The 27,038-nt window shown below is 43.1% G+C and overlaps 1 protein-coding gene across 1 annotated transcript in view; it reads right to left on the bottom strand.

Annotated features, from left to right (window-relative positions):
* RAPGEF5 (Rap guanine nucleotide exchange factor 5) overlaps positions 1-26,582 on the bottom strand; it is a 221,336-nt gene extending 194,754 nt beyond the window's left edge. Inside the window, exon 1 of the mRNA XM_084858588.1 lies at positions 25,466-26,582. Coding sequence (XP_084714714.1) covers positions 25,466-25,654 — 189 coding nt within the window. The 5' untranslated portion in view covers positions 25,655-26,582. The remainder of the gene's footprint in view (positions 1-25,465) is intronic.
* Between the last annotated feature and the right edge of the window lie 456 nt (positions 26,583-27,038).

The raw sequence follows: 27,038 nt of genomic DNA, 5'->3' as shown, positions 1-27,038 counted from the left end.
GAATGCTGGACTAGATAGGTCTTTAGTCTGATCCAGCATAGCTCATTTTACGTTCTTACTTGAAAATGGACTCAAAGCCAGTGAAGTTTTTTTCAATACCAGTGAAATATGTTCCTTAACCATTCCCAGTCAACCCAGTGGATGTATTTTGAACTAGCTGAAATTTCTGAGCAGTATTCAATGGCAACCCCACATATGGTAATTTACAGTAGTCAAGCCTAGATGTTACCAGATCATGGATAACCATGGCCACACTATCGCTGTTCATGAAAGGCTGCAGCTGATGCACCACCCTTAATTGGTGAAAGGCACTACTTGCCCCAGGGGCTACCTAGGCCTCTGCCGCATCTGGATCCAGGCATACCCCCAGACTACAAGACTGATTGTAGGGATTATAACCCCATCCAGAACAGACTGAACACCATTCAGGCTCCCCATTTAAACTACCAGGGAGCTTGTTCAGACATCACGCTGTGGAATTTCCATTGACCATGGCAGCTTTGCATGTCGGGGGGGCACATTCCTCATGGTTAGTAAGTCACCCCCACTAACCACCCCCCTGCAAAAGGGCTACGGGCCCCGGGCTGGCTTACCGTGTTGTCTGGAAGGCTCACCAGTGGTTTAAATGGACTCTGGAGAACTTCCAGACCGCGACCATAAAGTCCACCAGTTAGAGCATCTGCCACTGCAGGTGATGTTCTAGGTGCCACAAACTTTCTCTATGGTCACTCAGCATTTGGTTACTGGAGTGGCCACCGGGAGCCCATTCTCACCATGAAGGACATCAGGATGCATGCTAACCACTCCAGTAAGATCGCCAGGCAACTACAGATGGGGGAGGTAGTGGAACCATGCGGCACTGCGTGGCTCCTGGTTGTGTGATGGATCCGTGTGTCATTGTTTCGCTAAACCTCCCCCTTCCGTAGTTACCCTAACCACCCTTCCCCCCAGCATGTGTGAAGAGGTCCCATCTCTCTGATCAGATGAACCACCTGCCCACAAATTAATTACTTCAAGACTACCGGGATGTTTACATTTTCCTTCTCTTTATGAATAGTTATTAGCTTGTTCTAAGTATTCAGCATAAAAATTCATGATCTGTGGGGTTAGTTAGCTTGGCAGCAGTATTGCTTCTGTTCTCTGGATAGGTAATTTACTCTGCAGAGTGAATTGCAAATATAACTATAATTAAATAAATTAAATAAAGAATTTACCATCCGAAAATATTTGAACAATCATGCTTAAAACTGACGTTTAGATATTGTGGCAGCAGAAGGTGAGCTTTAAAATATCCACTGAACCACCAACTCATACCATGAACAGGTCAAACATGGCTAAATCAAACCTTGCTTTCACATTTTAAATCTAAAAAGAAAATTTCAACTACACTGTGTCTACCATATCTCAAAAAGGGAAATTACCAGGATTCTTGTAATAGTTTATATTTTAGAATGGCTGTTAAAAAAAATTGTATAAATATTATTCATTTTATTATGTATGAACTATTTATTATATAAATGAACTATTGTAGGCAAAATCCACTATTCATTTCCAAGCTATCTTTATTGGTTTCAGTCCTAAAATTCTTCTAAAATCTAAGGGCCAAACTACACATCATCCATTCAGTTATCCATTTATAGGTATTAAGAACATTGGCCATGATCCAGCCCAAGGACTTTAATGGAGCAGTCCTATGCAACCTGAGAGGGTGGCTGAGGGACCATGGGGTGCTTCAGATCTCTCTCTGTATGGGGAGAGGGAGGTCCGAGGGGAGAGAGACACACCCCCCCGGTGAAGAAGCAGAAAGCGCTGTTGCCATTGCTGACTTGGCCGTGAATCCCTGGGGGTGGCCATTCCTCTAACAAGTTGCCAAACAGGCCCCCAAACTATGCATCCCTGGACCTGGCATAGTTAATTCCCTCCGACTGGTTTCAATGGGAGGAAACATTTTTTTAAAACTATCAGCAAAGAAGCCAGTGGAAAAAACACACCCGCTTCCTGCTGTGGGCCATTAGAGGCATGGATGGGGCAGTGGCTGCAGTGTAGATCTCACTTTGTGCTTCTGTGACACAATTTGCAGTTGTGGCTACTTATGGGAAATGCTTTATGCCCTTCCCTAACCTTCCAGATGTTTTGGACTACAATTCCCATCAGCCCCAGCCAGCACAGACAACGGAAAGGAATGATGGGAGCAGAGGTGGCACAAGCCTCCACTGGCTGGATGTAGAGACGATTAGACCCACCAGCTGGAAGTTCTGCACCTCTGGCTGAAAACAATGGTATGAACCAAACCTCCATTTCTCTCTTTTGTTGTGTTTTGCTCAATCCCATTTGCCTAACTTTATTCTCTACTTCTGCTTGCACAGCTGCCTGAACATCCTTAGAATTAGGAAGGGCTGAGCTTTGAGAAGCATCAGTGTTTTATACACAAAAACCTCCCATCCCTTTTGTTTCTTCTTTTTCACCATTGTGTTGCCTCATCCAGTAGCACTTCAGGTAAACTGGACAAACTGAAAATGAGTGAAAGCACTTGTGGAAATTATTGGATTTATAAAACTCACCACCAAGAATTTACACTTTGATCCACTTCCTTGGATTACAGTCTATTGCTCTGTATATACCCTGCACCGAACAGTAGTTTTAGCCCAGTGAGAATTCAGAATGTCAGCACACACACAAAATCAATACCCAAGTCGCAACATGCTGAACAGCAGCCTTCCCCTAGTGCCCTCTAGATGTGTTAAGACTACAACTCTCATAAGGCTGGGAGTTGTAGTCCAACACATCTGGAGGAAACCAGGTTTGGAAAGGCTGTTGTACAGGAACACATCTTTCAACTGCCCTATTTACAAGAAGCACATCTGCTTTTAGAGCTGAATTATCTACTGTTCCACCTAGCCCATGTATGAACATTTCACACTCATATGAAAACAAGAAGCTTCCATCCTTCATATCAATGTCACTTTTGAAAGCACTTTAATTCAAGACATATGTTTAAAAAAACACTGCTAAGGAAAAACAAACTCAATAGTGTAGTAAGAAACACATACACGCCTAGGTATAAAGTAAAATAAAGATATGGATCCTGATTCAGAACTAATTTATACATGTTGTTGTTGTTGAGTCGTTGTGTCAGACTCTTCGTGACCCCATGGACCATAGCACGCCAGGCCTTCCTGTCCTGCGCTCTCTCCCGGAGTGTGCTCAAGTTCATATTCATTGCATCGGTGATGCTATCTAGCCATCTCATCCTCTGCCGTCCCCTTCTCCCTTTGCCTTCAGTCTTTCCCAGCATCAGGGTCTTTTCCAGAGAGTTTTCTCTTCGCATTAGGTGGCCAAAATATTTCAGCTTCAGCTTCAGTATCTGTCCTTCCAATGAGCACTCAGGGTTGATTTCCTTTAGGATGGACTGATTTGACCTCCTTGCAGCCCAGGGGACTTGTAAGGGTCTTCTCCAGCACCACAGTTCGAAAGCATTGATTCTTCAGCGCTCAGCCTTCCTTATAGTCCAGCTCTCACAGCCATACTGGGAAGACCATAGCTTTGATTATACGAACCTTTGTCGGCAAGGTGATGTCTCTGCTTCTTACTATGCTGTCTAGGTTTGTCATAGCTTTCCTCCCAAGGAGCAAGCGTCTTTTAATTTCAGGGCTACAGTCACCGTCTGCGGTGATCTTGGAGCCCAAGAAAATACAATCTGTCACTGCTTCCATTTCTTCCCCTTCTATATGCCAGGAAGTGATGGGGCCAGATGCCATGATCTTACTTTTTTTTAATATTGAGTTTCTGACCAGCTTTGGCACTCCCCACTTTCACCCTCAACAAGAGGTTTTTTAGATCCTCTTCGCTTTCTGCCGTTAGGGTGGTATCGTCTGCGTATCTGAGGTTATTGATAATTCTCCCAGCAATCTTAATTCCGACCTCTGATTCATCCAACCCGGTGTTTCTCATGATGTACTCTGCATATAAGTTAAATAAGCAGGGCGTGAATATATAGCCTTGTCGTACTCCTTTCCCAATTTGGAACCAATCGGTTGTTCCATGTCCGGTTCTTACTGTTGCTTCTTGACCCTCGTACAGGTTTCTCAGGAGACAGGTAAGGTGGTCTGGTACTCCCATCTCTTTAAGAATTTGCCACAGTTTGTTGTGATCCACACAATCAAAGGCTTTAGCATACTCAATGAAGCAGAAATAGACGTCTTTGTGGAATTCTCTTGCTTTCTCCATGATGCAGCGAATGTTGGTGATTTGATCTCTAGTTCCTCTGCCTCTTTGAAACCCAGCTTGTACTTCCGGTAGTTCTCGGTTCACATACTGCTGAAGCCTAGCTTGTAGGATTTTGAGCATAACCTTGCTGGCATGTGAAATGAGCGCAACTGTACAGTAGTTTGAACACTCTTTGGCATTGCCCTTCTTTGGAGTTCGAATATAAACTGATCTTTTCCAGTCTTGTGGCCACTGTTGAGTGTTCCAAATACATACCTATCTCAAAATAAATCAGCTTTGGGGGAAAAAATTCTGTGACCAAAGGAAAATTGTTACAGTAGCTATGGCCAACAGCAAGTGGTCTCAAGGTGTCTAAGGCACATTCACCTCTAAAATTAGGGCTGTAGCTCAGTGGTAGAACATATGCTGTACATGAAGAAGGCCCCTGATTCAATCCCTGGCACCTTCAGATTGGACTAGGAAAGGCCCCTGTCGGAAACCTTGGAATGTCACTGCCAATCAATGTAGAAAATACTGAACTAGATGGACCATTAGTTTGACTTGGTATAAGACAGCTTCTAATGTTCCACATGTAGACCAGAAAAACACCTGGGAGCCCCAGATATACCACTTGAGCTCCTGAAGGAATGGCTGGATGCAAATATAAATACATAAAATAAATGGCCTGCAGCCAGGAAGATCCTGTATTTCAGTGGTAGCGCACCTACTTTGTATGCATAAGGTCCAAGGTTCAATCCCTGGTATCTCCAGATAGGGCTAGGAGGTGTTGCCTGAAGTCCTAGAGAGCCACTGCTGGTCAGTACCAACAACATTGGGCTAGGTGGATCAATGGTCTGAATTGGCATAAGCCAGCTTCCTATGTTCATATGTTCCTATATTCAAAGAAGTAGGCAGAAGAATGAACTCTGAACCACTACCACACAAAGTTGATGCTGCAGTAATAACTCCCAGAATACCCACAAATGCAGCAAAGTATAATATAGGGAGACAAGAGGGAAACCCAGCTACTTCAGGTAACTTGGATTCACTGCTCCCTGACCCAGGATTTCATTAAACTGAATTATAGTTCATTTATTAAGTGTGGACAGGGGCATCTTCCACCTCTGAAGACAGAGTTCAGCTTTTTATAAACTGGCCAGTAAGGTTTAGCTCAGGGTAACTATAGCATTGAAGCGTAAGAAGGGCCATCCAGGACAAGGGCAAATGCCATGGATACCAATATCCCAGTCATGATAATAGAGAAAGGAGAATCCTGTCCAATATTTTAATTACTGTCAGCTCTTACCACCTTCACTAAGAATTGTGCAAGTGAAGTAGTGTTTCAAATTGTGCAAGTGTGAGGAAAAATCTATAATGGTATTGCATTCTCTCCTCATTCAGGAGCTAAAGGAGAAGTACAAATATGCATAGGTGGTAACAGGATGAACCAAAAAGGTTTAGTCCCCGTAATCTGGACAAAACAAAAGCAAAAATGTATTTAATATTCTGAAAGGGCATAGGGTTTGGGAAAGATGGCTATGGAAAGTAATTTCCATTCTTTGGCAATAAAGCTTTCTTGTAGGTTGTATTCTACTTTGAACAAAAGACTATTATTTCTACTTAATTTCAGTGCTGGGCCTTAAGGGAGGCAGGAGTCTACACATAAATGCAGTTAAGCAGAAGGGACCAAAAGAAAACATTCAACTGTTTTTATTGCAAGCATGCTCTAAGCCACAGTACAGTTTCTCCTTAAAGTATACAAGCAAGGAAGGTTTATTGTAGAAGTGATAGAATATTAACAAAAATGAAAAGCAGCACTAAAATTTCTATATAAATTAACAGTACAGAAAAAAAATATATGTAATGTATAGAAAAGCTGAATAGTTTTGTTTTTGTTTTTTTAATTGGACGTTTCTACACACTTATCAAAGTGTATTTATATTTGTTGTTACTGATGATGAGTTGATAAACCCAGCTTTTCAATTTGGTCACATGTAATATTTGTTCTCTCTAATCCACATGTTTTACTGGGGTCCCCAACATAGCAACCTGCCCCCTCCTGATTTTTAAAGTTCTTGGGCAAGCTTCTTTTCTTTTAGCCTCACCACTTTGCCTTCTGGGAAATGGGTGTTTTGTGACTGGTCATGCCCACCATGGCAACCATTTTGTGACTAGAAAGCCCCCCATAGCAGCCATTTTGTGTTAGTGCCCAGAACACTGTCTCAAAATTCCAAATGTACCCATTGGCCCCCCAAATTTGGAGATCCTCTAGCATGGCCACATGCTCATTGCGCCATCCAAATCACATGGCCCAGCTTCCCAAACCTGGTGCTCTCCAGGTGTTTTGGATTTCAACTCCTATCAGCCCCAGGTAGCATAGCCAATGGTAAGGAATACTGGAAGTTGTCACCCCAAAAATCTGGAGGTCACCAGGCTGGGGAAGGCTGACATAGCCATAACTGCTTTAAGAATATTTTTATATTTGCAACCTAAGTAGAAAAGTACAGAATGGAACGTCTTTGGATTTTTGTTAGAGAGAAGCCAGTAGGAGCATGGGATTGGAAAGGTGAAGAACTACATCACAAAAATTTCACATTCATCTCCATATGAGAAGTGCATCCTAAAGAAGCTGTTATTACTTTTATCGGTCAACTCCAAGTCAAGATTTTATAATGTTTTAAATTGGAAGATTATGTATTTGCTAATCTATTCCTACTCAGTGGCTCACTTGACGACCTCATACTGCTCACCATATGGTGGGTCTACCCTTTCAATCCTCTCTTCCCTATACTTGGTGGCAAATACAGTAACGGCACATCCTATCGGGATAGGCATCCGCCTCCGAACTTGGAGGCAACCGCCTATCCAATGCAGAGCAGGAGCAGCGGGGAGGGGAAGATCCTCTCCGTGCTTCAGCCGCCCTGCATTCACAGCTAGACAGCCAATTTTGGCTGTCTAGCTGAGGGAAGTCAGAGCGGGGGCGGCAGATGCTGGATGATGGATAGGAAGCATTGGAATGGCACATCTGCCCTCCCCGCCCCAGGAACGCCCCGTTTTTGCCATTCCATGCTCCTCTTCTGAGTGCAGAGCGCAGGGCCATTCCGCACTGCCTACAAGGCAACGTGGGAGGGAGTGGAGGTCGGTTCTCAGGGAACTGACCCATCCTATGGCCATCTAGCCGCTGACTAGCGACTATAGGATTGCGCACTAAACCCAATATAAAACTTTGGTTAAGTCAAAGGTTCAGGTGATGGAGGTCCTATTTTAATTTGTCAAACACACAAAGCAAAAATTCACACATATAAAAAGGACGCATACAACTTTTGATCTCACTAAACTTCCAGTTTGCACAACATGCAGTTACATACTCACCAGAGGATTCAGCATGGCCAAGAGATTGAGGTGCAGTACTGGCTCCTCCAATAGGGGAGTTATTTTTATTGTTGGCAGCAATTAACATGGAGAGTGAAGTTAAGTCAAATGATCATCTGCTGATCATCTCACTGTTGCCAGCAAGAGTGGTGGCTTGAGACTGTCTTTGTCTTGCCTCACCCCATCCCTCTGCTACGTAGGAACCAGGTCTGATGCTTTGCTTGGGTGGGGAGAACTGGCTATCAATGGCTATTAGTAGAACATATTTTGGGATGATGGAAGGAGCTGGAGAAGATTGGAAAACGAACTAGAGAGATTCCACCTTTCCCCACTAAATACGAGAGGCACCTGAGACCTTTTCAAACATAGGGAAGTCATGGATACAGTAGGGAGGGGTTCCACACTGTTGGACCCACATCCATTGTTTCATCATCCACTGACCATCCACATTTGACAAAGGGGAATTCTACTCATAACTACTTATGCATATGCGGTCCATGCAATCAGGGATCCCTGTCATGTGGAACATCTACATGCGAGCAGCTGCTCAGGTGTAGATGACCCTTTGCCAATTTCCACATTAAATACATGTATAGGAAGAGGGTGGGGGTCAGTGGAGGACATTTCCAGAGACATCACATAGTCACTCACATCAAGGTAAAACAACATTTTTCTTTATGATCTGTAGCAGTATAATAAAAATGCATAAATACAAACATGAGAGAACATCTATTAGTCAAGTAATCAAATGTTACTAAATAAATGAATGCTTCAGTTTCTGAAACATTACTGGAAAAACTAGACATACAACTGTGCTACTTCCAAGTACAATGGTGAGTTCTTTAGTTCTTTGTGTTAACTTCAAAGTATCACCAAAAAAGGGAATTATTTACATTATCTTATTTCCTACAAGATTACAATGAAGTCATTTCTAGAAAAGGGGGAAACTTTGGAAGGAAATGCCTACATCAGAAAGAGAGAGACTATGAGGTAGGTCAGACTGCATTTTGCCAAGAACTGACTTCCAAACTTTCATACAGAAATACCTCTGTTTTTAACATCATGTTCTCTACATCCTGCCATGCATGAGTTCATCCAATTCTTTTGACATGAAGAGAAATTAGCTGCAGCAAAATGCACAGGGAATTATGTTCATGAACACTTTGTAATGCAAGATGAGAACATAGCTAGAGAAAGGACTAATCCATTGTAACATCCCCATAAAGTACACCTGAGCTTTTTATAGCAAGAATCAAAACGGAGATAAAAGGTCCAGTAAGATTTTCACATTTTCCGATCTATTTTTAAAACCACGGTAATAAATGCTTCTAAAATTCTGCACTTATATACAGGATGAGAATAAGGGCTTCACCACACCAGGCTTTTTATCCCACAACTTACCGGGGCTTCTGCTTCCGGATTCTTTGCGAGATTTAAATCAGTTCTTTACGCAGCCAGTTTTTCTTTTACTGCGTAACACTACCTGCCATTTACACTGGTGGGTGGAGTCTGGTGAGATGTTATCAGATTTCAGCAGCATTGTCCGCCTTCTGTCCATCCCATTTGGGGTAGCCCCTCCCCCCTCTTGGCATGAATTTTTCCATTTCAATTTCCTTGCCTCCCTTTTTCACTTCTGCTGCCTCGGATCCCTACCTTAGCAACTTCTAAATACAATCCACAGTACACTTGCAACTTCATAAGTCTGCTGTCCCATCCCACCTCCCACCCCATGTGCGCAAGTCAGTCTCTGCCATGCTGTACTTGTGAAACGCTTGTATGCTGTACTAGTGAAATGCCAGTATGCTGCACTTCCAAAGTTCCCCACCACCACGTGTGCAAGTCAGTATCATCCTTGTAAAAGCAAGCAGTAACACTTTTCTCGTTTGAGTATACACTGAGAGAGGGGATTAAGTGGAAATGGGTTGCAACATTGCAGGCATTCGGAGCAGCAGTGGTCTCTGCCATGCTGTGCTAGTGAAACGCCAGTATGTTGCACTTCCAGAGTTCCCAGTGTTGTTCGCAGGAGAGGAATGGCAAAGGGGCTGGAGGACAAGTGAGGTGCGGGAGGGTGACACTCCCCTTGGCACTAGGTGACGTCAACACTGCACCACCCAACACCTGCCGTGACAAAGCATGTCATAGTGCGATGTCAGCAATACATGGGCGGGTGATGGTGGATCCATTGCGCAGCTGCAAATAATACTGGATTTTCCACGTACAAAAATATCACGGGGAAAGGGGAAAGGTGTGGGCAGCTGCTGCAGGACAACAATGTCGCATATTGCACATGAGAAACAGTGAATGAAGTACGACAATCACACCAAAAGAAACCCATGTGAAAGAGCCCTAAGTTTTAAATGCTGACTTTATGTGATTTAGGGGGGCAATCCTATGCTCCCTGCGAGGGCAGCTGAGGAGGGCAGGATGCTTCAGACCTCCCGCTCTGTGGGTACCAATGGCAGTCCAAAGACAAAGGTTGGCCGCTGTCAGAGACAAGACACTCTTTATACTGGATTTTTGTTAAATGTGAAGCAATGTGTAATGCATGATATTTGCAAATGACTTATATTTGTGATCAGAGAGCTTCCCTGGACCTATTCTGTGTTCTGATACCTAGCCTTGGATGGCAAAATACTCCAACAGTCAGTACAGTCTAAGAAGACTGAAGATGCATGAAAATGTAATGGAAGCTTCACTTATTCGTTTGCTTTCGTCATGCCGCAAATCCAGTTGATAAAGGCGAGCTATATTATAACATTATATTAAGGATTAAATCCAGATTTAGGTATGTGCCACTGGGCTGGTGAAAGTGAATTATTTCCCCTCCCCACAGTAGCCCCTCCAGCCCTGTGAAAACGCTACACAGAGGTTCAGGGGACCAAGTTGAATAGGGTAGGCTGTGGGGGGCTGAAGAAAAAAGGGGTATCCCCGAAAATTAGGTGGAGGGCCCTTCCATAAGTGGATCCAATCCTTAATGCATAATTAAAATGTAATCAAGAACCGAATTCTATATAATCAGCCCACTTTTTAAAAATTGAAAACCTGGACTTAAAATAATCATTTCAGAGCATCACAATAAATTCAGAATACAGTTGGCTTTTTACACATATTTCCTCAGTTTGCTAGAGGCCTAGGCAAAACACACTCCTGCCCAAGTAATAATTTTCACACACTTGCCAGCTTCGGAGATATCATCATTTTTGAGGAGTGGATATCAGCATTATAAAACAGGCAGCTTTTCCAAGACACAAACTTTAGAATCACTTTCAGATTCTTTCTGTACTGTAACTATATGACTAAGGCACACATGTATTATAGCTCCAATGCTGTATCAGGGAACTTCAGACATCTGTATATGTTGTGCAGTGGTGTAGGGGAGCAGGAACGCAAAGGAGTACTGCTCTAATACTATTTTCATAGCAGGAATGATTACACCATTTGCTGGAGCAGTATTTGCCAGTGGGGGAGTTGAAGAACATGTCAAGAAACACCACTGTGTCAATCAACCGCAGGTCACAAAAGTAGCAAAAGGCAGAAAGTATGAAATATTGTCAGAGAGGCAGGTTCCATAGAAGGGACAGCCAATATAAGGCATTTCTTAAAGAACACAAGACCAAGAGAATGGTCAAAGCAGTAAGTGGGGAAATCAGTCCAAAGTCACAGGGGAAAGGTGCGGGTCAAGGAGAGAAGGCACCTGGGTCTGTGAGGTTATCTATGGATATTGAAGTAACCAAGGTGGGAATGTTGCCAGAGAAAGAGACAAGTTAAAGATCAATGTCAGATAAGACAAGTGAATGGGAGCCCAGGGGATGATATAGCAATGCAAGAGCAAGCAGACACATATGAAATGAACTTTGAAGTCTGAGAAGCAATCAGGGCTGGAAACTGGCACAATTTGGCAAGAAGGAAGCCTACCCAAAAAAATCTGCACCCATTATGGTAGAGATGTCTGAGAGGGGAGTCTTATTAAACAGGCCAGCAGAGATGGCAGTATCAGAAGGGGAGAGCCCATTTCTGACAAGAAGAAGCAATTGAATGGAGAGAACATATGCTGCACAACTGACAGGTAGTTCAAGAAGAAACAGGAGATAGAAAGGAAGACAGCAAATGGATATGAGATTCCAAAAGAAGGGAGTGAATGGATGCCATAATGCTGGAAACATAGAATCACAGAATAGTAGGGTTGGACGGGGTCTACAAGACCATCGAGTCCAACCCCCTGCTCAATGCAGGCATCCAAGTCAGAGCATCCCCAACAGATGGCTGTCCAGCCTCACCTTGAATGCTCAGTTAGCATGACCCAGTGGGTTATCATGGGTTAATCAACCCACGATTAGCTGTAGCGTATGGAGGGTGCCCATGGCTGCTGTTTTGAATGTGCAACCTCTGACTGGGGTGACTGCTGCATGTTGTGTGAACCTGACTATTGTGGGTTAATCAAAGTTTAAGGAACCCGCACTTAACTCTTGAGTCAGGTTCACATGCCATATGACAAGCCCCAGTTGCCGTGGAAAGAGTAGGAGGTAGGATATATTGGGTGTTCAAGAGAACAAGAAGGATCCCAGAGCAATAGTGGATAAAGGAACTGGCAGAGAGATGAACATAAGAGCAACCCTGCTGGATCAGACCAAAGGCCTATCTAGTCCACAATCCTGTCCCTCACAGTGGGTAACCCGATGCTTTTGAAGCCTGCAAGCAGGACATGAAGGCATAAGCAAGACCTGGTCCCTGCTTCTCTGGCTCATTTCACCTGGCCTGAGAGGTGGGGCCCTGACCGACTGACTCCAGCTACAAAGGTTGCTGTCCCTGTGGTTATTTTTGCTGTTTGGATTTGTTTATTTCTCCTTTGTTTGACCTTAGTATAATTATTCTTGGATTGTTTAATCCTAATGTATATTTCTTAGTGTGAGATGTTTTTATATGTACGATTATTTAAACCTTGTTATGATTTGTAACTTAATTATTTGGAAATGTTATATTCTACTGTGTAAATATTTTGATGTTGTAAGCTGTGTTCAGCATGGTTCTACGGCGTACAAATAAACTGATGATGGTGGTGATAAGCCTTGTCCCACTGTTGTTCCCCTGCAACTGGCATTCAGAGGCATGCTGCCTCTGATGCCGGAGGTAGCCTACAGCCATCATGCCTAGTAGCCATTAACGGCTTTATCTTCTGTGAATCTGTCTAACTTCCTTTTAAATCTAGCTAACTTGGTGGCCATCACCACATCCCGTCGAAGATAATTCCATAATTTAACTACATATTGTGGACATCACATGGTGCAGCTCACCAGGAGGAACTGATTTAGTCCCAAATGGGCAACTCTCTTGGGTACTGCCCAAGGCAGCCACTTTGTCTGGGAAGGGGCTAATGAAGCCAACACAGAACTGCACCTTTCAGTCCAAACCAGCAGGTGGATGTCACAATGGGATACAGGTGGGCATAAATATGAACATAAACCGGTGTTGACAAGGAAATGAAGTAAAATCTTTGCAATTTTTATCCCATCAGCTACATCTTAGAAGTGTCTGAATAATATGCTGTTTTGTGCCTTTCATACTTTAGAAGGGAGTAGAACAGGTCAAAGCATAACTTTTGGCAGTACAATATAAAAGCTTCAATAAACAGTTTTCAAAAAGTTGACAAATAATGTATGTGTTGTGTTCCCTCACTGCATTTCAGACAGATACTTGCCTTTCAGATGACAAACTGGAATTTATTTTATCTTTCAATGAATTAATATGAATTCTGAAAAGCAAGAATGATCAGAGTTTGTACTTTAAATGGACAATGAATTTGATAAAAAATATTTACTCAGACATCTGTCCTGCTAAGTCCATTGGGTCCTAATTACTTGTGAATAAGACTGCAGCCTTTGGTACACTGTAATTAACACTATATCCACATACACATCCCTTCAGAATTGAGGCTATTATTAAGCACAAAAGCCACAATCCAACTAAAGTTAGTTGTGACATGAGGTGCTTCCCACATGTCACTCAATTCTGTGGAGAATTCTACTTGCATTCAAGCAACCACAAGTAGAAAGCACCTTCAGGCCTCTCTTCTCAGTGTGGGGACTGAGGGGGTTGAGTTTGGTGCACATGGCAACATAAGGTGCGGGGCCTTACCCAGTTTAAACCCTCACATGTTCAGGCAAATGCCTGTGCAGGGTTTAAGTAAAAAGTTCTAAGTAATACAAGCTTGTTCCTGGGGAAAACACACCCCAAAGAACCTACACATAAAAAAACAGACACACAAAGTGATCTGGCCAATAAGAATATTCCCTGCTAAATGTGGGTGAAGTTGTCTGAATTACCAACCACATCAGTTTGTTTTGGTGTTCTGTTTTAAAACTGGGTCAATTCAGTTATTTCACCTCCAGTATGGCTTCTTTTCTTTCAGCATTAATGAAATACTAACAAATAGCAGCTCTGTCAGCTATTCTTTGAAATGTATGCTTGTTAAACACCTCAGCTATTTTGGGGAAAGTCTACCTATTAGAATAATGTAGTTTCTCATTCTATTCCTGTCTAGCTTTGGTATTGTCAGAGAAGCCAACAAAAACTGACTCAGCAAGAACAATTGTTTAGATTTCAAAAGTGAAAGTATTTTATGGCTGCTGAATCAGAATAAGGATATTAAGTTTACTATAAATACGTTCTAAACTCAACACTAAGTTACAGATCTTGTTCTCCAGCTAATAAAGGAATTAAGATGTTTATACCTTTAAAAAGGTAAGATGTACATCTAAAAATGAAGTGTGTGTTTGACAAATATGCACTTTCAATAGTACATGTGATGGAGGCATGAGCAGGGACTTACCACAGCTCCCTGAGCAATTACATGCAGTGATAGATGTGCACAGCCATGTTACATTTGAGGCAACCTTGAAAGATGCTTCTACAAGAAAGAATTTAAGAACCAAACTATATTCAGGCAAGGAGGTTATCTAGGCACAGGAGAAGTGGGGAGCATTTTTAAAGGTACCATATACCATATACCAAAGGTAATGTGAATATAGCTAAAACAACACTCTCTAGGTGATTCCAACCTTATGATTAAAGACACAATCCTATGCATGTTTAGATAGAAAAACAATCTTGCAGCTTAAGAGTTGTAGGACTTTTTCTGTCTAAACATGTATAGGATTGTACCTTAAGCAGTCCAAAAATTATAGTATTAAAACAAAGATTCCAGTGATAAAGAGAAAAGTGGGGGAGCAGAGCCAATATTCTGTGTTATATGGTTAGATTTGGGTATGCTGTCCACATACATATGATCTAAAAAGCAAAAGGTGACATTACAAAACATGGATTCAAATACCTATAATTTCAGGACAAAAATATTAATAGAAGTCAGGAATACATCATCAAAACTATGATGAACAAAAGAATTAAAGTGCTTCAGCAAGTAAAAAATGAAAGGTGCATAATCAATCCCAGCTCAATTCAGACAGTCACACAAATGTTTGAGAAAATAGGTTGATTGTTCCATAGCACTCTTTAATGAATGTCATCCCAACAGCAATAACATCTTCAAAAAGACAGGCTAAGCAATTAAACCCTGCCATATATGGTGCACCATCTGTAGTTTTGCATTGCGAAGAGGTACCATTTTTCTAATGCAAAACTTTGCACTTTGACTACTTGTTCTAACTCATACAGTTGCAAGAAAACTTTGCTCTTGATATCACCCCATAACATTCAGGTGCAGAGGAACAACATGAAATACTCTCTCCCAGCTCTTAATCATGGATTAGGGGAAGGGGTAACTTCCAAAAGTAGTTACTAACCCTATTCACTGTGCATTATCTAGTCCCCACACAAGACAGCTACACCCCTTTTCCTTGCTGCTGTCATTTTTGGTGCTTGTCGAGGGGTGGGGAGATTTTCTTATTCAAAAGGCACTACCACTGGAATAAGGGAGCACACTTATGCCTTTAAAAAGCAAACAAATCCAGTGGCAAGGTTTCAACACCAACCAATACGGTAGTTGGGGTGTGTGGGAAGCTTTGCTGCATTGATGCTGCTGCCCTACTTTGATTGAAGTATCCGCTGTCCAGTAGCAGATCTGGTGACTCCGGAGCCAGATCTAGGGAGGGGATACCTAAGATCGTGAGAACATTGCAGGAGATGAAGTAGCTGACCTATTGCCAGCTACTGAGTTCCAGCTACTGCACCTGTGCTCTGGCACCTAGAAGCCAATAGTAGGATATCTGAGCACCTGATTCCTGCCTGATTCACCTGCCAGATACTTGGAGAGAACCTGGAGAAGTGAATCTAAAGGGGAGAGACCAGTCACAATCACCTTCAGAAAGTATATCTTTTTAAAAAAGAAAAAACACAAAAACTAAAGGGTTGGGTATATTTTTTAAAAAATCAATTATATGTTTCTTAAAGTTTTGCAGAAAAACATCAGCAGTGAAATGGAGTTAGGGGGAGGTGAAACTAACCATTCAGGAACAGTCAAGTAAGAGAGGAAGGCTGGATTATACACTCTAACCACATCCAAAACAACCACCACCACCACCACCACCACACTAGGCGAGACAATAGCACTAAGTTAATTCAGTACCTGAAAGCTTACAAGGCAAGCTCTGAACATTGCTACAATGGGTTTACATCTAATAAGGGAGCAATCCTATGGTCCACAGTCAATGTCTGAGGGGCCATAAGATTGTTCAGAGTCCCCCACTCCAAGGTCAGAGACAGCACTCCGACCTTGGAAAGGGGAGTCAGAGATCCACCCCCACCCCTCACCGGTGCAGAAAGAACCATGCCGACTAGCCATACCTATAATTTCTTTGCCTCCCCATCCACCTCCCCTACATTTTTCACTAGATCAGCTTTTTTGCCCATCCTTCCCTCCCCCTCCAAAGCACCATTGCTAGATGGGCTTTTTTGCAGAGATGCTTTGGAGGGGGAGGAAAGGAGGCTGGAGCGGCCTCAGGATAGCTGTATCGTAGCCTCTCCGGTCTCCTCCCATCCTTGCCCATCAAAATACCCCTTTTTCCCCCCTCCAAGGTTGCTTTTCCGACCTTGGAGGGCAGGCGGCATGGTTCTTTCTGTGCTGGCTGCAAGGGGGTGGGGGAGTTGGGGTCAGATCTCTGACTCTCACATCCAAGTTCAGAATGCTCTCTTTGGCCTCGGCACGGAAATCACCAGTATCCTATGGCCCCTCAGACAATGTCTAGGGTCCATAGGATTGTTCACAGGGCCACAGTCTTGTCAAGATTCACCTTCAGTTTATTAGCCCTCATCCAGCCCATTAGTGAATCCAGACACCAGTTCAGTACTTCCATGGACACTCCTGTCAAGAAACAGATCTGGGTGTCATCAACATATTGATGGCACCTTATTCCAAATCCCAACAATCTCCCAGCAGCTTCACGTAGATATTAAGAAAGCATTTTATTCTATTTCAATATATTTATGTGATTTATTAAGCTCCTCATAAAATAAATTTCCCTAGCCATTTTACAAAAACAATATAAAAATGCAATAAAATCAATCATATAAAACTGATGTGTTAACGCAGCATAGAATATAATCTCAGGTATAAAATAAAAGCAGATTGCAGGGACTAAAAAGATAAAATACAAAAATATGCAAATGTTTAAAATGCTCCTAGAGCTTTAAAAGACTTTAGAAAAATGTAAAGCCTGGGAGAACAGGAAAGTCTTAGCCTGGCCCTGAAAAGAGAGCAGTGTGGACACCAGACAAGCTACCTTTGGGAAAGCCTTCCAGAGCTGGAGGACCACCACCAAAAACCCTCTTTCCTGTTGCCACTCTCTGAGCCTCAGAATGAGGGGGTACATGAAGTCCTATTTTGAAGAGGCAGGACAAAATTACAACATTACACTTCTGTTATTTAAGAGTTCTGATCCTGAGGATTAACATTAATTAAGGCAGAAACATTTCATTGATCAGTTAGATTTAAAGTTTTAAATTAAAAGTGCCCTTACGTAATGGGATAGATTTTTAAAATATGTATTATTTTTAACTGAAGGTTTTACCAAAACTGCAGACAGCAAGTACCATCTTAAGAAGAGGCATCTCCTTGTGTCATCACCTCTACAGTGATGCCTGCTATGATACATTTATGTACTCATATGCTTGTTTCAGAACTGTCAGTTTAATCAACTGACAAACACACATGATTAGTTGGGTGACAGCACCAATACTAAATATCCATACTGAAAAATACTTCAGGTTACAAAAAGCACCGCATCTCATGTGCGTTTAAAAAATATCTAGACAAGCAATAAATATAATTTTCATGAAGATGTAAGACTACACCACTTCAATAAAACCATTTGTGCAGTAGTGTGCCATTAGAAACTTACATTCTTAGGACATTCATCCTGAGATAAGATAGTCATTAATTAATGTATGATAATTTACTCTTTATTAATGTAAAATTAGTAAAACAAGTTACAGTCAATCCATGCTGCATCAGGTTCAAAAACTTTAGAATGTCCAAAAACCATACCAATTGTACCCTGTAGACAAAGCACATTTTTGTGATTTGTAAAATTTTATTTTGAAATAAAGTTAAAAATGCAGACAACATCCAGAAAGAGTACCACATAACAAGATCACTCATTAAAAGTGAAAAAAAAAAGGGGGGGGGGACAAGCTCGCAGCTTACAGTCCTTAGTATGTGACCTAGTGCACTGGAGTGGCTACAGACAGAGCTATGATTCAAGAAGTCCCTGGTTTTAATCTCACCTCTGCTCTGAATTTACCAAGTGGCTTTAGGCAAGCTACTCTCTCAGGCTCAGTCCCCCCATGTACAATATAAGGGATAATAATACTGATTTATGTTACATGGCTGTTGTAAGGATTAACATTATATAATATGAAGCACTCTGAATGCTTGAAAGCACTACACATGAGGAGGAGGAGGAGGAGAATAGGTGAGCTTATAAAACTGTCTGAGTTTATTGGAAGAGTTTGGGTGTGTAAAATGTACAGCCAAATCATAGTCAGAACAGATATATATATCTTTGTTTGACTGGAATATGGCCAGAAGCTTAACGGGGTTCCACATAGAAGATAAAAACTGAACTGAGGTGTGATAGTTGTAATTCCTTGCTTGCTCCATGTGCTGTAAGTTTGTATAATACAATCATGGTCTCCCAAATTTTATCAATCCATTGCTGTTTAGAATTGATTAGGACAAGATTTGTGGACACCCAAGTCTCTGAATACAGCTAATCTCATATTTTCAAAATTTATTAATCAGCTAACTTGCCAATCAGGCAAAAAAATCATGTCTCAACTGTAGTAGCACAAATCAGTCCAAACCCCAATTACTCTCTGCACCAAATACAGTATGAAATTAGCTTGAAGCCACTATAAGGCGAAAACAGAGGAAGTCTAAACTAGACATTTCATGTGAAGACATCAAACTTAGCATCTAAGCTTAAGATAAAAAGTAATTAATGCCCTATCCTGCTTTTTAAAACTGGTGCAACAGATTTTACTGGGGCAGCAGGTGCGGGAGGGGGTCCAGGCTGAATTTGTTCTAGAGCTCACTATAGCTCAGCCTTGCCATCTGTTTCCAATGTCAGGGCTTACCTTTGGAATGTGAATGAACGTGCCCCTAAACATCTTCAGTAGAGTTCATTTAATTCAGTGCTGAATAAATGGAGAAAGAATCAGCATATCAAAGATGAGGAGGAAGGACTTCCCTTTCAGAGAGTATTTCTCAATAAGTTTAACACCAGCATCAATTTTCCTAAAAAAACAATAACACTGGCTTATACCATCAAGAATCTGCTAGATCCAAATGAAGCACACACAAAACAGAGAGAGAATTCACTAAAATGTGGGTAGTATTGATTATTAAAACAGAAGGGTTTTAATATTAGCAATATTTTAAGCGCGGGAAAAATTAATGATTAATATCTGAAAAGAAAAATAGGTTTATCCTTTATTCATATATTTCAACTGTTGCTGCACAGTTAAAAGGGTAAAGGAAAAATGGTAAGATGCTTATCTTGATTTCATTTACTTTGGGAATATCTAAATAGAGGATTACAATAGGAAAAGCTCAGCATTATATACAGGGTCTATTTTTAGTCACATAATGACACATGCTACAAATTATCCAAATTGAATCGCCATGGCAATAAAAGTTCAGGCTTTAAAAAGTAAAGGCCACCAGTATAAATTACAGCTTTAAAGCAAATGCTACTTCTCTATGAGCTATGTCCCCAATTTCAAATATTCATGGAATTATAGGGGCTGACTTAATTCACCGCCCTTAAGGCAGGTTCTCCATGCACTGATGCAAACTCTACAATGAGCCCCTTAAATCCACATTATTCAAACTACAGTGAAAACAAAGAGGAAAATGCCTCACACAAGACTCAGGAACAGAATGCACTTATCCCCTTTGCTAATACTTCTACACAAAATACAACAGATAGGTATAGCCACTGATATAGCCTCACATACACAAACTAAAGCTACAACGTGAAATATCAGCGTTGCAACCTACACAGATAAAGCTGGAGAGGTGTTTCTGCACTGTCCACATCCAAGAGAAAATAGTACTTTGCCCTCAATATGACATTGGAATATCGAAAGTATTTCTTTAGGGGATGTCATCAGCACATTTGCTATACCATCCTGAACTCTGTAGCACAATTACTAAGGGGATGGCAGTAATGATAGCCAGAGGGTTGCATTCACGAAGTACTGGTAGTTTTCAATTGCAACAACATTATTTGTTGCATCCATCCATCCATGAGCCCTAACTATCCATTAAACCCCACCTTATTACACCCCCACATCATTCCATTATACAGTCATGCTGTTGTGTAGGCAGATCTACAGACATGTCACTGCAGTGCAGGCTGGCTGAGCCTCTCAGCATCTCATCCATCATACCTTTCATTCCTGAAGCAGTTTTTTAAAAATGCTTTGCCACCTGTGTGAGGTAGGATTCACTCACCCACACCCCAACAACTAAAAGCTAGAAGAGGACATTAAACACTACAGCAAAATACTAATTTCTCCCTTTTTCTCTATGTTTGATTTTGCTCTTTTCAAATTAAAGTACCACCTCTTCTCATTTTAAAGATCTATAAGCCTTCCCCAGCCTAGTGCCCTCCAGATGTTTTAGAATACAACTCCCATCATCCCTGACCATTGGCTATGCTGGCCACGGCTGATGGGAGCTGAAGTCCAAAACATCTGGAGGTTGGGGAAAGCTAATCTATATCCTATTTGCAGTTCCGTTGTGATATCTGCACATGCACACATAAAATCACAACTTTTTCTGGTAGCACCTTAATTCAGATAAGGGGATAGTCATGAGAGTCTGCCCTTACTTCTCACAAATACTGAGTTCCAAGATTTTTGTCCCCCCTCAAGATTTTAGCATCAACCTTTATAGATTATTGATTGCCTATGTCTCTCTCCAATTATATAATAACTCGAGTCACTTAAGTCTTCAGAAGGTTTTCATTCCCTGATAAGTAAACAAACCCAATCTGTATGTCACAACATTTATATAATGTTGCAGACACAAACCAAACCATATCACCTACACATATCAGCATTACAACTTACATCCATTCTTGTTAGTCTACTCATAATTTAAGACTAAGAACTAGTTTCTGAAATGCATGACTGGGAGGCAAAGATTTTTGGCTACATTTCCGGTTGAGTCACTCAGCTGCCTTGTGATTATCATTTATCTTCTCTCTATTTTAGTATTCCATTTTGCAAAATTGGATATGACAACAGTAATTACACTTCTGTAACTCACATAGACTAATGAAGGAAAGCCTTAACTAGGACATGGCAAATGTATTGTTTGTGAGCAACCTCATTTCAGAGCGTCCTGATGCCATACAAGTATAATGTTCATAAGTAATTAGTGTTTGTACAGAGGTTTGGGTACACATATAATATTTAAGAGAATTATTGTGCTTACACCAGTGTTTAAATGCTATGCGTAACCTATCCCCATAAGGCATCTAATCTCCAACCTGCATTATTCACATGTTCCTAAATGTCAGACGCTCAATGTGCAGTTATAGCTATGAACATCCTTACAAGGCTTATCAAAGATTAATTTTGCCCCTAATGTAACATGGATGATAAAGAAACTGTACAATTTTACTGGATTAATCACAATTATCTCTATCATTAAAGTAACATGTGACCATGGCTTGCTCTCACAGAGCAGATATCAAACTTATTAAGCAGTTAGTTTATCAGGTCACTAAAAATGAGTTCTCTGCCTAATATAAATGCAGAACAAAACAATGCCAAAAGAAGTTAGGGCATTAATAGGACTATGTTTTATTTATTTGGTTTTTTAAGAATCAACCAAACAAAAATGGTTCCCCAATTCACTGGGCAGCTAAAACGTTTTTATAAGATTGCTATTTTAAATGGAAGTGCTTATAAAAATTGTAGATGGCAAATATTGTCTGAGGAGGCGTTGTCCCTTCTCTTATCAGAAGAATGCCTCTTCTAAGTTGATGACCACTATAACACATGTGTATATCATCTAGAAACAAACCTTGCTTCAGAATTATGTTACTGTATGTAAATTTAATCAATAGAATGATTATGGGAGCAATCCTATGGCCCCTAGACATTGTCCAAGGGGCCACTGGATAGTGGGGATTCCCCTTCCGAGGTTGGAGAAAGCTCATCAACCTCAGAAGGGTAAGTCAGAGATCATCCCTCACCCCCTCACAGCTGGCATGGAACAAACCATGCTGGCTGGCCTCCAAGGCCAGAAAATGGACCTCAGAAAGGAATGAAAGGGGGCATTTTGGTGGATCAGGAGGGGAGGAGACCAGAGAGGCCAGGATATAAGCTAGCCTGAGCTTCTCCCAGCCCCCTTCCCTCCCCTGTGAAGCACCATCACTTAGACGAGGGGGGACCCATCTAGTGAAAAATGCAGGGTGGGAGGACTGGGATGAGAAGATCGCCTCCACCACTCCTCCCACCCACCACTGGATGATTGAAAGCCCCCTGGTTTGAAGTCTTCCAATAATCGAGGATTGTAAATAGTACAATCTTATTGGTGTCTATTCAGAAGTAAGCCCCACTGGACTTTACTGGGACTTACTCCAAAGTATGTATAGGACTGCAGTCTAGACTAAAATTAAAATTTATTTAGAGAGCAATCTTGTGGTCCCTAGACAGCATCTGTGGTGCCATAGGATACCATAGATCTCTTGCTCTGTTGTTTTTGTTTTGTTTGTTTGTTTCATTTCTATACCGCCCAATAGCCGAAGCTCTCTGGGCGATTCACAAAAATTAAAACCAAACAACACACAATAAAACAATTTAAAATATATAGAACATTTAAACCACAATATAACAATACAATCACAATAAAACCTAGCAGCAGTGTAGGAGTTTAAAATACAGACTTAAAACAGCAAAGCTAAACATTTAGAAAGCGAAAATGCTAAAATGCCTGGGAAAATAAAAAGGTCTTCACCTGGCGCCGAAAGGAGTACAATGTAGGTGACAGGCGAACCTCACTAGGGAGCTCATTCCAGAGCCGGGGTGCCACAGCAGAAAAAGCCCTCCTCCTAGTAGCCACCCACCTCACTTCCTTTGGCAGGGGCTCACGGAGAAGGGCTGCTGACGATGATCTTAAGGTCCGGGCAGGCACATATGGGAGGAGGCGATCCTTCAGGTAACCTGGCCCCAAGCCGTTAAGGGCTTTGAATGTTAACACCAGCACTTTGAATCGGGCCCGGAAACGGACTGGCAGCCAGTGCAGCTGGAAAAGTACTGGCGTAATATGAGCTCGCAGGCCAGTCCCTGTTAACAATCTTGCTGCCCTATTTTGGACCAGCTGAAGTTTCCGGACCGTTTTCAAAGGCAGCCCCATGTATAACGCATTGCAGTAATCCAGACGAGAAGTTATCAGAGCATGGATAACTGCAGCTAGGCTATCTCTGTCCAGATAAGGGCGTAGTTGGTATACCAGCCTAAGCTGATAAAAAGTGCTCCATGCCACTGAGTTCACCTGCGCCTCAAGTGACAGTTCGGGATCCAAGAGCACCCCCAAACTACGAACCTGATCCTTTAGGGGGAGTGCAACCCCCTCCAGAACAGGTTGAATCTGTTCCTGTTGACAATGTGCCTGTACCTGTACTCTGTTACTCTGTTACTCTGAGGTACTCTGTGCCTGTTGACAATGCTACAAAGAGATCCAATCATGGATCTTCCCTCCTCACCCCCTCCCCTCGTAGCCACCATGGAAAGCTTCTCTTATGATGTTGCGCTGGATGTTGTTCAGAGAGAGAGAGAAAAGGGGGCATGCTGACGGGAGGGGAGAGAAGAGGCCGGGTTGCTCAGCATTTTCTCCAGTCCCCTCCCCACCCACTGAGAAGTAAGTCTGCTAGATTGACTCAGGGGCCCATCTAGGACTTTTTTCATTTTAAACATAGAAATGGAGACATAATTGCCTCTGTCCTCCTCTCACCCTGCCTCACTCTTGCCAGCAGAGCACAGGATAGGTGGAGGGCTCCGAACTCACCCTTAATCCATTAATCAGATTCTAGCCCCAGCCATTACATTTCTGATGATTCTTTAGTAGTAGACTATACACAAATTAAAGATGATATCCTGTAGCAAGACACAGTAAACAAACAGCCTCAGTTCTCTTCTGTACCAGTGATATTGACAATCCTCAAAGAACAACAATTCACAGCACTACGGACAGTGAAATTGCTGCTGACTAGGTCCGTGATCAACCCACATCACACATTATGTTGTCCACAGAATACATACAAGGGGCTGACCTTGAATATAGTCTTGTGCAAACTGGCTCCATCACATTTCACTTCAATTATTCACCTGAATAGCTTGTGTCAAAGGACAAGGCTGCAACCCTATCTATGCTTGCCAAGAAATAAGTCCTACTGAAGGCAGTGGCACATGCACCTAAGCAAGGGACATATGCCTAAGCAACTTGTGTACAGGATCAACCTGCAAATCAGTGAAAGGGATCAATGTATCTTTAAAAAATGCCACAACACATCACACATTAACTGGCTTAGTGTGACATGAGCAACGCCGCTTCATCAGGTGCATGAAACTGACTGATAGCAGCATAAAAATACATAGCCTGATGAAGCTCATGCTTCAATAAGCTGGTTAGCCTCCAAGGTGCCACAACAGTTTGCAAAAGCCAAGACAGTACACTAGGGACACTCTTTTGAAATGCCTAATACTAACAGTTCAATCTTATCCATGCCCGCTTGGATAAAACCCCATTGAACTCGGTGGAACTTACTTCTACGTAAATACGGCTAAGATCGGGCTGCAACTTGCCTAATTACTCCCGAGTAAATCAAGGGAAGTCAGTGGCCTCCTCACATCCTTCCTCCCCACCCCCCACCCCGCAAAACCAGAGTGTCCACATAGCGAGGCCTCCATCTTAACCGCGACCACACGCATATGGTCTTAACTTCGGCGTGCTCAGGTCACTCTCTCAAGGCCCCAAATCCGAGATCGCCGCACGTCTGGTAAATTCCACGGACTTTAACGAGACATGCGTTAGGATGCGGATGGATTTAGGGCTGTAGCTCGAGAGGCGCCTATCTTACTATGCCGTTCCTGTGCGGCCCCGGCTCCCCTTATTTTCCCGTGTCGGCTACTCGCGAGTAACTGCGCCTGCGCCTTGGGTATTGGGGTTTGCTGTGTTTTTAAACCATGCAAAGTGCAGCACGCCCGCGGAGACGGCTCCGCAAGGATTTGCCTGGAGTCCCAGCCCGCCCATTGGTCTGCGGAGGCCGGAAGGCTAAAACTGCCATGGGCAGGGCAGGGCAGGGCTCCCTCCTGCACTACGCTGGGGCTCCTGGGGGCACGCGACGGGTCTCTCACTCACCCGGCCCCCAGCGGCGGAGCTCTTCCTCCGCAGCGTCAGTCCGCTTCGGAGCAACGCCGGCAGTTCCCTCAGCTTCTGCCGCAGCTGCACTTGCTGCTCCTGGTCTCTGGCGCCGGAGGGGCTCCGGCTGAGGGGCAACGGGTCGGCCCTGTCACACGCGGGCTGCATCTTGACGGAGCCCCCCGCCATGCATGCTACATTCCAGAGGAGCCCTCACTGCTCGCCCGCCGCCGCCGCCGCCGCCGCCTTCCTGCTTCAGCAGCCGCTCGCCCTCTCGCGCGCGCACACACCTTTCTCTTGTTATGCAAAGCGCGGCTTGCAGGCGAACGCCTTAGCAGCTGTCACAGCCGTAGCGGCCTTCCCCGCCTCCTCTGTTGGCTTCGGGAAGAGAAAGGCGGGGGTGGGGGAGAGAGAGAAGCCGGCGTCCTCCTTGCCAGTCACGAAGCTCAAACTGCGCGGGGAGGGAGCTTCCCCGGCCAAAGGAGGCCCAGGCGGCAGGTGTTCATCCCACAGGCGCGGCAACTGCGCCAGCAGGAGCCCGCCCGCGCGTTGCCCTCCCCTGGGGACGGTCTTTTCCCCTCAAGTGCCGTGAGGGGGAAAGAACTGCCGTAACGGGGGCAAACAAAATCCGGATAATGATCCGGAGCAGGAGGACGGCCCCGCGCTGAGCAATCGTCGCAACAGCTTGCTTTAACGCGTTGCCTTTTTCATCTTCCACCCGCCTTCATCCCCGCCCGGAGACGACTCCTGGCGCCGTAGAGACTAGTTCTCCGCATATTCTTCCCTCTTTCACTTCTCACAAAACACAGGCGCGCGCGCACAAAGGAAGCTACACAGGTGGGACGCTCTAGTCTGGTTCTGAAATAGATGCCTGCCGCCTTGTATTCTTACTGCATCTGTTCCGACTTTTGGGAAAGGAGTACACTTGTTGTTCTTCGTTAATGGCGCAAGAGACGGGCAGGTCACCCTTTGTATCTCCAGCGGCCTGAAGAGGAACAAAGGTGTTTTGTTTTAAATCACCCTACGTGTGTCGATCAGCTCACTACTGCAAGGATGATTTTGTTATCGCCCAACAACTGTTTTGTGAATGGCGACTATTAATAAAGTCATTATCACTGTCTGTACTTTCTGCATTTCATTTCCCTCCCACCTCTCTGTTTATAATTACACACGCTCCCGCCCTCAGCCTTAAACAATATGGGTATATATACTTGTAACTCAGGATAATACTTCATGAGTCTGATAAAGTGGACTGCACACCCAGCGTGGAGGACAGGAAGGCCTGGCGTGCTATGGACCATGGGGTCACGAAGAGGCTGACACGACTTAATGACTGAACAACAACAGTCCACAAAGCTGATGCCATAATAACTTTCTTAGCCTTGAAGGTATCACGAGAGTTTTTACTGTTTTCATTTCAAAGGCACTTTCATATAGGAAAGTGTGAAGAGTTAGGTGTGGTGTGTAATTTGATCACACATGTTGATCACTCCATGTCGATACACTTGGCTCTGGCTTACGTTTGGCTGGCAAGCCAAATGATCAGAAAAGACCATTTCCAGGAGATCTTTAT

This window comes from Heloderma suspectum, chromosome 5 (genome assembly GCF_057233095.1).
Source record: "Heloderma suspectum isolate Gila_16-S chromosome 5, 16-S_ref, whole genome shotgun sequence".
In the NCBI taxonomy this organism is placed as follows: Eukaryota; Metazoa; Chordata; class Lepidosauria; order Squamata; family Helodermatidae; genus Heloderma; species Heloderma suspectum.
The sequence above is the reverse complement of the archived record's forward strand: the minus strand, read 5'-3'. Positions and strand labels throughout refer to the sequence as shown.